General features: G+C 37.3%; 1 protein-coding gene across 1 annotated transcript in view; it reads right to left on the bottom strand.

Annotated features, from left to right (window-relative positions):
* Positions 1 to 13,701, bottom strand: part of eys (eyes shut homolog) — a 255,068-nt gene that overhangs the window by 182,411 nt on the left and 58,956 nt on the right. The window contains 7 exon segments of the mRNA XM_058384541.1: positions 183 to 296; positions 780 to 902; positions 3,141 to 3,231; positions 6,781 to 6,796; positions 7,402 to 7,506; positions 8,593 to 8,608; positions 11,414 to 11,548. Coding sequence (XP_058240524.1) covers positions 183 to 296; positions 780 to 902; positions 3,141 to 3,231; positions 6,781 to 6,796; positions 7,402 to 7,506; positions 8,593 to 8,608; positions 11,414 to 11,548 — 600 coding nt within the window.

Below are 13,701 nucleotides of genomic sequence, written 5' to 3'. Positions count from 1 at the left end.
CCATTTCTTCGGAAAGTTGAACAAACATAAAATAATTGACAGATGAATGACAGTTGACTGAACAATTTGTCTACATGTAGATATCTCCTTACTTTTCTTTGTCTTTAAAAGGTATAAAGTGTAAGATAAAGAAATAAAAAACAAGTAATAAATTTATGTGAATTGATACAGTATAAACATACCTGTGGTTCCATCTGGACACACACATCTGTAGGAGTCGAGTTCATCCAAGCAACTTGCTCCATTTTTACAGGGCTGACTTAAACACTCATTTACTTCAATCTCACAGTTAACACCTGGAGAAAAAGGAGGAATGATTCATTTTATTAAATAAGTGCTGACTGAGAATTAGTTCTACAATAAATAATTATTTCTATAATTAAAATAGCTAACAATTGACTAATCTAGCCATTCTCAATCTATCAATGCCAATAAACACTTCAAGTTACAAAAGAAAAAAGAATGAGAGCCTGCAATAACATGAATATGATGTTGAAAGGAATATTATGCTGGAACAAGGTTGGTCTCTTTTAGTTAGTTTCAGTAATTCAACAAGAGTAATGGGCTGAGCTGAACAATCACAATCAATAACGTTTTTTTCATCAATACGCAGTTATTCCTTGTCCAACTGATGACAATTTAGCATTTAAGCAGAGATTAGTCTTACAAAACACTTCTTAAACTCTAAGTCAAGGAACAGGGAAATGGGAAAGGGAAATTTACAGATTACAGAGATTTTTCTGTTAATTCTTCTTTGAATTCTCTAGCTGTTAAGGTACCAATAAATCCAGGTGCGCAGAAACAGTGGTAGGCATCGATGCCATCTTTGCAGATGCTGACTGTTCCACAAGGCTTACTGGCACAGTCATCAATGTTGATCTCACAAAATTGACCAGTTACCCCTGAAAGAAAAGTTTAGATCCACGTCTGGATGTGATTACTTGAATATAATTCAATTCAATTCAATTTATGTTTTAACAATGGACAGCAGCTTTACAGAAGTATAGAAACAGAGAAGGGAAAAAAATATATAAATTTTAAAGTAAAGTAAATAATTTATCCCTATTTTATCCCTAATGAGCAAGCCTGAGGCGACGGTGGCATGGAAAAATTCCCTGGGATGATATGAGGAAGAAACGTTGAGAGGAACCAGACTCAGAAGGGAACCCATCCTCATTTGAGTGACACTGAACAGTAAATAACGTAAATGTAAATAATGTCCTTACTACAAGAGCAACCAAGAGCTGAGGAACTGTTATGGTTATATGTGGTATAAACAAATTGGATAACCAAACAGTCACAGCATCTTAAAAAGGATTCAGTAGCTCCTATTCAACTCCAGAACACAATGGATTGATGAATGTCTGGAATTTTAAATAATTCTTCATCGTTAAAGGAAATTATCACTAAATTAATAGCTAAAGCCTAATATTATATGTGATATCGCTACTGATTCAGCTCCTGTTTAGATTTATATGCAGTGTTAATGCAATGACATAAAACGTGTTCAAAGCTCTAGTAATTTGCCATTAACCTGTCACACAATCAGACTGAGGGCACTTCTGATGAGTGTATAGATGGCAAGCAATGTGTCACTACAGACTCTGACAAAAGTGAGAATAAATATTTATGGCAGATGCACTTGTCAGGAAAAGTTCCATGTGCAAACCCTCAGGGGAATTCACACATGTTGATCCACAGCAGTACAACCCCTTCACACAGTGCCTCATGGGAGTTTCACACAGCTGCCCCATGCAGCCATGAAGACACAAACACTTGAAGCTGCCTCTTTGTTCTTCACATGTGGACGTTTCTCATGCAGTACATGGATAGAACATCAGTTTTCGAACTACGGTTGGAGTGCTTTCACAGTGGAGTGTCACATGCTCTGTATCCTGTGTGAGTCAGGGCCAAAGCACTAGGTTTAAAAGAAGACTGCTCTAAAATGCTAATAAATAATGGCAGACTGTGGGTAGTATTTATCATTACAAATCTGAATGCAAACCAGACCCTAAAAGCTTTCACCCATTTGAGTCACATTAGCATTTACAGGTGATGTTTGCTTTTTTAAGCTTGCAATTTCTGTAGCTTTCCCATCACTTTTTGTATCCTCAGCTGTTGGACACATGCCATTACTGATACTTTATGCATTTACCTACATTGAGCCAAAAGCATAATCAAACTGATGAATGAGGCACAAGACTATTAAATTGCTGTGCAAGGGAAATGTCCAGGGTGCAACAGTACATTTATTTTTAAGCAAATAATTCTCTGTTACACTCTGCTGTGTTTCTCAAATGAGGTTTTAACTTCAGCATAGGTCTGTTGGCTCTCTGTGGGACAAACAAATTGGATTAACAGAGAATACGTGAGAATGGTGAATGGCTATCAATGCCATGGTGGTCGAAAAACAGACTTTTTGTATTTCGTATTAAATATCAAACGCAGATAAATCAAATTTTTGAAGTAAAGCGAACTAATAAAATTCCATCAGTTATATTATACAGCACTGATGAGTACTTGATTCTAAAGGTGTTTAATTTCCTGTAACAGCACAGCTCTGTACCAATCTTCTGGGTGTATTTTTAAAGCTATGCTTATTTTAATGTGCTCATTCTAATATCTAATGTCTAATATTTACTTTTATCCAAAGCAAATTACAACCGGAGCAGTTGAAGGTTTAAGGATCTTGCTCAAGGGCACAGCAGGGCAGATTGGTGAATTTGGTGATGTCACTAACACTAATGCAGTAACCGCTTGAAACAAGGAAGTGGAATTTTATGTGGTTAACACGGACAAGCAGAGTGATACACACCATGAAAAGTCCCTGTGTTGGTAAAGAAAATATAAACACTCTTGGAACATAACTCGACCAATCAAATTAGTGAAACGGAACTAAATACTTTACACTGTAAGTGATAACATGAACTTGAGGACATACACACATCATTAAGTATAAGTGAGTGATGAGTGTGATGTGTCATTCAACAAATGAGAAAAAATTGTAGTCTTTGGCAACCTGTTGTGGTTCCAAGAGGCAAAGCACTAATGTTTCGATGTACTCATGCAGGAATGTTTTTCCCCTAATACAGCACATCATGCTTTATTCCTTAGTTAATGAATGCAAAGAACAATTTTACCTTGTGGGCATCTGCAGTGAAAGTCTCCATTCTCTATATAGCAAGTGCCGTTATTTTGACAAGCTTCATTCAGTGATGTGCAGTCAGTAACCTCTTTCTTATCTGAAAGAAACAGACACGTTTAAATAAGTATTAAAAAAAGAAACCAAAAAACAAAAACATGGTCTTACAAAATTCTTAAGCCTAATTCTGACTATACTATAATGTATAACAATAAGCTTGGCAATGTTAGTTTTATTTTCTTAGACGTCGGTTGTGTAAGTATTAATATAAGCATAAGCAGCGTTGTATAAAGTACCCATATAAAATACATACTTGAGTAAAAGTACAGGTATTTTGTTAGAAAATGACTCAAGTAAAAGTTAAAGTCATCCATTATAATTCTACTAGAGTAAAAGTCTTAAAGTATCTGAAATAAACTGTACTTAAGTATCAAAAGTAGTATTTTCATGAATGTACTCAAGTATGGAAAGTAAAAGTAGAAGTAAATTAATAAAAAAGCAAGACTGTAATAATTTGGAGAATTATGAATTTTATTCTGTATTGCTTTCTTTCTTAAACTTCTTAACAAGTGCACCACCAAAAAAAATAAGACTTGCATGAAAGAAAGAAGAGGCCTTTAGAACGTAGTGAACTGTATTGTATTGAAGTGTACAGTATCAGTGTTTCCATACATGTGCACTTGTAACTAAGGCCATGTCCACACGTACCCGGGATTTATAAGAAGGGAGATTTTTCTCTGCGTTTTGACCTTTTGTCCACATGCTAATGCAGTTTGAGGTCGTTGAAAACGGGGCTTTTGGAAAACTCCTTCCAAAGTGAAGATTTTCCAAAACTCCTCGTTTTCAGTGGTGTTGTGTGGACAGGGGGAAACTGAGATTTTGACGAGTTGACGTCATTGTCTGTGTGCCATTCTCCTTGATTTTCTGAGGTTTGTTTATGAAGATATTTTGTTTATGGCAGACAGACGTAAACTACTGACTGTGTTAACGTTGTTTACTGGACTTTTTACATGCGTGCACATACACGCGCAGTTACTCACACATTACGGTAATGAACAGAGGGCCGGAATGTAATACGGAGCTCACTGCTGCTGCATACAGAACTCCCACAACACACACCAGGCACACAGTGATGGAGGTTTTGGACGAGACCCGGTCGGACTTCTACATTCTACAATGAAATTTTCGCATGTCAAGGGCATCGCTTTAAACTACCAGAACCGGTAATAAAGTATTATCTAGGCTTCTGATTGGCTAGGCATGCTCCTGACAGCACTTAACAGGGCTTCTGATTGGCTAGGCATGCTCCTGACAACACTTAACAGGGCTTCTGATTGGCTAGGCATGCTCCTGACAACACTTAACAGGGCTTCTGATTGGCTAGGAATGCTCCTGACAGCACTTAACAGGGTGTTTTGCGTTTTCATGTAGACAAAGTCATCATTAACCACAAACTTCCTTTACTGCAAATTTGGACGCAGGTTTTTTTTTGGTAAGTAAGTAACGAAAATGCCGAACATAAAATGTATCGGAGTAAAAGTATAGAATTTGTTTAAAAAAAGTAGTGAAGTAAAAGTAAAAGTTGACAGAAATATAAAAACTCAAGTAAAGTACAAAAACTCTCAAAAAAATACTTAAGTACTGTAACGAAGTAATTTTACTTCGTTACTTTACACAACTGAGCATAAGTATTTTAAGTATAACCATTTCTTTTCTGTTAATACGCATTAAATATACACATGCCAGGAAACTGATTATCTGTTGTTTAGGTATCATAGACATTTATTTGTATGTCTATATTTTTGTAATGTTATTTAATTATGCCAACAGATTACAGACTGATTTTATGAACATAATATTCAACTAATAGATTAATATTAGTATAGAACTATTCAAATAATAGATAATATTATTATAGCAAAATAAAAAAAAGAAATCACAGCCCCTCTATGCTATGCATCTAAAATCCTTGGGGATGCCCATGACTTTAAACAACAGGCAATCACAAAGCAGCTTTACAGAAATTCAGATATAGATTTTACACCCATAATGAGGAAACAAGCCCTTCACCTTTTACAGGGATTATATGAAGAGTTTAAACAAGACATTGTCAGCAGGAATGGTACACAAAGCCAAATATTTTTGTCCCTGCAGCTTTTATATGCTACTTATAAAACAGCTTGAAGAGTTTAACTACTCAGTAGACTGATCACCACGTATCTGACAATTCATTTGACTAATAAATACAACAGCACCCGAGGAAATTACTCGTACTGTAAAATTGAATATTAACATATAAAGTAAAAAGAAAAATATAGTATAGAATAATGAAATATACAATGGTATTATATGAAGAACACCATCCCAGCTGTGAAGCTTGGTATGGCAGAATCATGTTCTGGGTGTTTTTGCTGGAAAAGGGACTGGTGAACTTCAGAAAATTGATGCCATTATGAGAAAGGATTAGAAATACTGGAGCAACATCTCAAGATGTCAGGCAGAAAGTTTAAAATTGGTCTCAATGGGGTTTTCCAGCAGGACAATGGTCCTGAGCATAGCTCCAAAGTTGTAACATATCTTTAGGACAACAAAGTGAAATTACTCTAGTGGTCAATACAAAGCACTGCCTTGTATCCCATAGACAATTTGTAGACTGAGCTGAAAAAACAGGTTGGAACAAACCTGAGTGAGTTACAGCAGTTCTGTCAATTAGAACGGGCAAAAATTCCAGCAGAGTATTGTGAGAAACTAGTGGAAGGCTGTTGACTCAAATAACACAAAATATGTTTGAATAGCTTTAGACTAGGTTTATGCAATCTTTTGTCCTCAGCTGTATGTTGTGTTTCCAAACTTTAGATCCCCTCAAGTACATGGCAGGAAGTTTTCTTCAAGCTGTGCACTATATGGCCAACATATGTGGACACCTGACCATCACTTCCAAATGTGGTTTGTCCCCAAACAGTTGCAAGAAAGTTGGACTGCACATCAGGCCTTCTCAAGTAATGCATTTGTGACTGAATACACACAAATTCCCACAGCCATGTTCCAAAATTTTTTGGAAAGCCTTCCCAGAAGAGTTGAGATTATTATAACAGCAAAAAGGGGACAACCTCAATGGTCAGCTGTCCTTATACTTTTGGCCATATAGCGTACTACTTATATTTTGGCATTTTAATGTAAACAGCATTAATGAGCCTAATAATTCAACATACTTATAAACTAATATCTAGACCATGCTTAGTGGCAATAAGTGCTTCCTATAATTTGATGTGAGCCTTGCACATCTCTGTGGAGGAATCTCGACCCACTCTTCATTGCAGAACTGCTTTAATTCTGACAGATTTGCATGTCTTTTAGAATGAACAGCTCTTTTCAAATTCTGTCAAATTATCAGTCAGGACTTTGACAAGGCCACTCCAATACTTGACTTTTACCGAAGTGGAATTGCTTTTAAAACACTTCAGAAGTTGAAATGCTTCTTTGTTTGGGATAATCATTCTGCTGCGTCACCCAATTACACTCCAGATGTTCTCTTTAAGAACTTTCTGGTACAAATATTCTGTGGAATTTATGCTTCCTCCAAGTCATTCAGGTCCCCATGCCATCATACTGTCACTGCCATGTTTTACTCCAGTTACAGCATTCTTACAGTTACTGTATTCGCTTTGTGACAGATATAGGGAGATTTGCTCTGTTTAAAATGTTCCAATTTTGCCTCATCTGTTCATGGAACATTGTCCCAATAGTCTTGAGTATTAACCAGGACAAGTAATGCTACATGTTACACAAAATGGTTCTGTGTCTTGTATTGAGAGGTGAAATAAATCAGAGGACTGGTTTGAACTGACAGGAAGGCTACTCTAACTATTTAGAACAGTGGTGAGCAGAAAAGTGCCTCTTAACTCCCAACACTTGTAAAGAATGAGGTGAATTGGCTTTCGTACATAAATAGCAGGCATTATTGAGCCTGTGACATGTAAAATTAATTGACAGGTAATTGTTGTGTGTCAGAAAACACATGGTCACTTTCCCTAAACTCTGAAAATGTAAACATTAACACTGGATTTAAATATGTACTTTGTGTATTTCCGATAATAATTCATTTAAATGATTACTAGCACACTGTTTCTCCCCACATTAAGTTTAGCATTAGGTCATTTTTCATTGGTATGCATGGACCTTAGTACCCCAATAAGCAGTTTAGATGAACATTATGTAACAAGAAAATTGGAATAATCAGACACTGATTGCATCAGCACTCACCGGCGAATCCCTTGGGGCAGACGCATACATAATCCCCCGGTAGGTCAACACAGGTGGAATTTTTAATGCAGAAACCAGTCATTTTTTTTCTCAAGATCATTCTAGAAACCCATGTTCCAATAACAAAAAACACATCAGTTTACAGACCAAGAAAACAATTGTTTTATACGTTAAGCAATAAGAATTAGCTGCTATGATGTTTTGCAGGCTCAGGGTTGTTAAATCTGAAGAATTTATTTTAATTTATTTTATTCTTTAAAATAAGATGCAAAGAAAAATGGTCAAAATTCTATGCCCCCATAAATGCATTCCAGAGCATGGTCATGCTATAAAATGACTATCATTAGCTCTGTCACGGGTGACTGTGGTTATGGGAGTGCCGTGACTAATGCCAGGCTATCAGTGTCATTGGTGCAGGACAAATTCTCATCATTCCTCAAGCTGACCATGGAACCAATTTCCCCCTCTCGCCATGTCATAAAATTTGACAATTATCCCGACTTCATTAATAATGCATAACGGCCCTTGTCTGCAATCAAGCCTTAATCAGCATTATGTCTTGCAGGTAGAAGCATTGGTTGAGCCAAGAAATTATTGGCAAATGGCAAGGATTTATTTTCCTCTCTAGATTTAATGATGTAAATGACTTAAGGTAAATGACACTGTGGTCTGTGTATATTGCAGTCAGTGTGGGTTAAGAAGCTTTATCAGGAGACATTAGCAAATGCAGATTATTAACATGCTTCTGTGCTAATAATGTTATTAATATTTGTATATTAGTATCAAAAATCCAGACAAAGAACTTTCTATTATCTCTACATCAAACACAATGTTGAATGTGATTATAAGTAATGAAAGGCTTGGTTAGTCCCCAAAAGATTTCAACCGATGTATTGCTTTAATTTCCTTAGCTATAAGTATCAACAGACAGTAGGACATGGCAATCGATTTGCATCAGTGTTGATTTATCTCACAGAGCAGGCCGTCAAAGGCTGCAAACACAGAAACGGATCATTAACGGTGTCCCTTTGGTAACTTGAATCCCACAGCCAATTAGGATTTGTATGACTTTGTTTTCTACTCAAAATCAGCTTGAAAGCTCTGTTACTGATACAAAGAAATATGTGGGCATACGCTGCCTTTGCACACTGAATCGTTTAATCATGTTTTATACAGATCATTCCTACCTGCTCTCATCTTTGCCTTTAAATAGGTGACAAGTCCAGCCAAGGACAGATAAAAGACAGAAAAGTGAAGGCATGTACACAAACAAATATACACACACACACAAACCTTTTCAGGCTAAGACTGATGTTCCCTATCTGTCAAACAATCAGTCTTATGACTACAATAGTATGATTTTTTTTGACAGAATCAATAAACTGTGTTCATAGTTATTTACAATATGCATCCCTTGGCCAGTGGCCAACCACACTGAGGCACTGGTGCTTCATCAGTTCTGAATTTGACCAGACTAATGGTACACTGAGCCAAGGTCAGCACAAATAATCTCACTCTGTCGTCAATTGCTCTCACTTTATCAACTGGCATGAAGGGCTCATGGTTGAAAACAGCCATTGCACATAAACCATGCACCAACAATAGCACTCGATATTCACATGACTGTCTCAGCGGTAAAAACCAAAGCAATCTCTCTGTGTTAGAGCCATTTTAGGGCACACTCAATGAAATGTATCAGAAAGGTTTATTTGTGTTAATTGGATAGAATTATTATTATAATGGTCATCGAAAATAGTCATTAAGGATGATTTCACATCTATTAGTCAGATGGTGACTCCAAATCAGAATGAAATTAATACTTTAGGTTTATTCATTTAAAATCCCCAAAGCACATATATATATATATATATATATATATATATATATATATATATATATATATATATATATATATATATATATATATATATATATATATATATATATGTATATATATATATGTATATATATAAAACCCTGTAAAACTGTTTCATTCATTGATCAGCAAAAAGTATTTAAACTAATCTAAACCAAGCACAAGTAGAAATCACAAAAGCCAATAAAGCAAGAAGAACATCAAGTCAGAGCTATATAAATAATTTAAAAATAAAATACAAAAACTCATTTAAAACTCAGTGCAAACCAGCCATGCAGGAGGTCATTTAGAAGTCAAAGTGTTACGTATGGTCTTGCCTGCTTGCTGCACCGAAGACGTGAATGCACCATGGTTCAATTCAAACAAACTAAACACTGCATATGTAAAAATACCCTAACTAAGAAATATATTAGGTTTAATTTGTCTGAAGGTTCTTTCTAAATGAGCTCACAAATCCACGCTTCATAGTGTTTCCCTCTGGAGGCCCAGTGAAGTTTGTAGAGAAGACTTAGTCAGTTCCACCTGAGGATACATTATTAATGAACTCCTACAAAACCATTCCACCATCTGAACTTTGACGGCTCTACAGTTTATAACGGAAATCTACACAAAAAGCCTGCAAGGTATTAGTGAAATGACTAATCCCATGTTCTCAGCGAAGCAGTATGACAAAGAGTTCCATTTCATTTGGTTTGAATTCATAAAAATAGACACACTCCACTGTGTGGGGATACAGGATGCAATGAACACAGAGTGTTTGTAATGAAACCACATTTTGTCTTCTTCTTCTTCTTCTTCTTCTTCTTCTTCTTCTTCTTCTTCTTCTTCTTCCTATTATTATTTTAGTTACAACCCAGCACACTCACACCCAAAACATAACCACTGGGGTTGGTCTGAGTGGAAGAGTGAGGATTTAATCCTGAACAATATATATCCATATTGATATAATAATTGATGATATTCACACCTGAAACATAACTACAAACTTGCATATTATTCAGAGAGTTCTAACAGGTTTACATACCCTGGGAGTCTGAATCAAAGAGATGAATGAGATGTGTCTAATTCTGACTTATGACTAAGGTCAATTTTTCATTTCACAACAGAGAATGAAAAAGATATTTCCTAATTCAGTTTGTATTGACTGACTCAAAATTCTTGTGAGTTATGTTTAAATGTGGTGGCCTACTACTGTGTTGTACTACTGTACAGTGTGGTTCTGTGGCAAACCCCAAAAATTGTCTGAAGCAGCTGTGTAACACAAAACTGAAATTGTGTAACCTACCCAACAAAAATACTGATATCACTTTTCCACATAAGGCCCAAGGACAAATAATAGTAATACTCGTACAATAATGCATTACAGGAATGTCCTAACAAATGATTAACAGCAATACATGCCCCCAAAAGGTGGTCTCTGTGACACCCCAACCCCCAAAACATCCCTACTACAGGTATGTTGCCTCAAAGTCAGATGACATTAATGAAAGACATACTATAGCTTGTGATTTGTCCTTGAGAAAGCTGCTTGGGTCGATTTCATTTCCATAAGAAATCACTAACATCTCTCATTTTGACGTATGTCATAAAATAAGTGCAACTAGAGTAATGAAGGTGTGGTTATTGATATGGTGGCATGAACCACTATAAAATAATTTTTTTAGTTGGAGATGATGTTTTCATTGGATGAGGCATTGTGTTGAATAATGATATACTTCAAGATGGTGTTTTCATCTTGCTTACTTCTGCCATCATATTAAAATGTGTCTGAAGGCCACTTTCACATATGCATTTTTGCATTTACCATGGATAAGTCAAAGCCTGCTGTGTTTAACTTGATGTGGTTCATTACACCAGATGTGAAGCCAGTGACACAAAATACAACCCAGAACTCGAATGCATTATAAAATGTTTCAGTACACTTTCAAACAAACCCTGAGGAAAACCGATTTAACACTATTTCTCGCAGTTCCAGGAGGTGAACTAACACAGTATTTTATATCTGTGTTATATCTATATATATACACAGTACACTGAAAGAAAAACAGCAGAGAGCCATGTGTAGAAAATAAAACTACTGAAAACCAAAAATAATAGCTAAAGAATAAAGCACTATTTTGTGTCAAGCCTGCCTCTAGCTTCCTCAACTCGACCCTGGGGAGAGGGCACAACATAGTCCATAAAGCCAGACAGAAGAATGAAATCCTCTGCGAGGCCAAATGAAGAAGCGATGTCCCCGATGAGGCCAGCGGGTACAGCAACTTCCTCTGTGTAGCAAGAGGGGGGAGCACCATTGCAAAGCAGGAGAGAGGAGTGATGTCAGCAGAGCAAGGAGGTAGAGTGATGTCCTCAGTAGAGCAAGGAGCCAGAGTAATTTACTCAATGAGGAAAAAAGAGGCAAGTAGAGCAACTTCCTCAGTAGAGCAAGGAGGCAGAACAATGTCCTCAGTAGAGCAAGGAGCTGAAGCAATGTCCTCAGCAGAGCAAGGAACGCACAGATATTTCTGAAGTGAAGCCTGTCTAGTGAAGTGAAACAGATTAAGTCTTTCTTGCTCCGGAGATACATGAGGTAGAGGAAAGAAAGCTTGCAATAAAGAAAGCTGGTCGACTGCAGAAGGCAACTTTGGAATGTAGTCCAGTCTGGGGTGCAGAATAGCTTTGACCATTCCAGGAGCAAAGTCATTTTGAATGAATTAATTCAATTAAAAGAGGCATTCTAAGAGTCTGGAACTTCAGGTCGCAAAAGGATAACCATTTCAGGACCACCAAAAGGTCCCAAGAAAGAACTCATAGAGATAGGCAGGTAGACCTCAGTCATCTGCCATCATGCGAGATGTGATGTCTCCCCACAGAAGCTCCATACCAGACCCCAGACAGTTTCCAAATCTTCACCCCCGGCACTTGAGAATAACTTTCTAGACAGGAATCTCCCAAGGAGTGCAATCCAGGAGACACAACAGGTCCAGGAACTACACTCAAGCTGGCTAGTAGGGAGCAACTAGTAATAGGTAGACTCTGCCTTGGCAAACCCTTTCTGGAGCTTCTGAGATTTATCGGAGGAGAGGCATAAAGATGAAGCCTTAGCCACATCTATGCCATGAGCAGGAGGTCTAATGGAGCTGGAGGTTTGAGGGGGAACCACAGAGAACAGTGAGTTGACTCCTCAGAAGTGAACAAGTCCACTTCCTCTTGGCCACACCTTTGCCTGAAAAGCGGATCCAAACTCAGCCCAAGCTGGTAGTAGATGTAACAGACTACCGTAGTGTTGCCAGTGCAGACTAACAGGTAGCTCCTTTTTTGCAGGAGGAAGTGTTTCAATGCTAGAAATGTCCAGGTAGTTCATGTGCCATGAGGGTCTTCCCAAGTGGCACTGAGAACCGCACCCGTTTGTGAGAGAGGAATCCGTTGTGAGTGTTTTTTGATGGCAACATGACCCAAGCATGGGACACAAGGTCAGAAACCAGAGTCTTTTCCAACGATTAAGAGTGCGAAACCCTCAGTGTACAACCCTTATAACCCTGGATGTATGGTTCAGAGGGTAAAGACCATTGTTTTTGAATCTGAATTGGATTGGTTTCATGTGCACTAGACCCAGTGGAATAACGTTGGCTGCTGCTATGAAACCCAACAACCTCTGAAGGACTCTTGGTGACTCTCATAGCAGCAAGGATCAAATCTACACATGCAGAGACAACTGCACCTGCATCATGGTTGAATTCTATATTTCCCCAAGAAAAATGTCTCTCTTCTTCTGTAATCTGAGACACAAACACCTGAGGTGGGCAAGCATGACATCTTAATGCAGTGCTGCCAACTCTTTCAACTGAGCTAGTTTGAGCCATTTAGCAGTGTAATTCAGTACTCAGGTGCCCTGAAGTAACAAAAGAGCCAGAGCTGCATCCATGCACTATGTGAAGGTTTGTTGTGATAAGGCTATTCCAAAAGTCTGTGTTTGTTAGTATTTTGATCTGAAAGTATGTTTCCTTTAGATCTATTGTGACAAACCAATGCTCAGCTTGAATTTGTGACACAATGAGGCATTACAAGTTCAACCAATTCTTAAATCCCTGAGTGTCTACTCCCATACAAGCCATTACCTGCCACTATAAGGTGTGACATAAGAAATTCAATGCTGAACATAGGCACCCCAAAACAAAAATTCCATTTTTTTGGCCATTGGTGAAAAGAAAGTGCTGCTGCTATAATGCTTTAACAAAGGAATGGAATTATGTGATGAGCAATTCTTTGTTTTATCCAGGTCTAACACTTAATAATTAGCAAATAGAAATAGAGAAAATAATAATAGAGAATCGTTTTCATGGCCCACTTTTTCAAAACTCTGAATGAGCAGTCATGAGCTCTTTATTGAGGAGTGACTTCCCATTAACTTCAATTCTGATTGATGAATCTCAGAGATGGT

Source organism: Hemibagrus wyckioides, linkage group LG29 (assembly GCF_019097595.1).
Source record: "Hemibagrus wyckioides isolate EC202008001 linkage group LG29, SWU_Hwy_1.0, whole genome shotgun sequence".
Classification (NCBI taxonomy): Eukaryota; Metazoa; Chordata; class Actinopteri; order Siluriformes; family Bagridae; genus Hemibagrus; species Hemibagrus wyckioides.
This window is presented reverse-complemented; position numbering and strand designations above follow the sequence as displayed.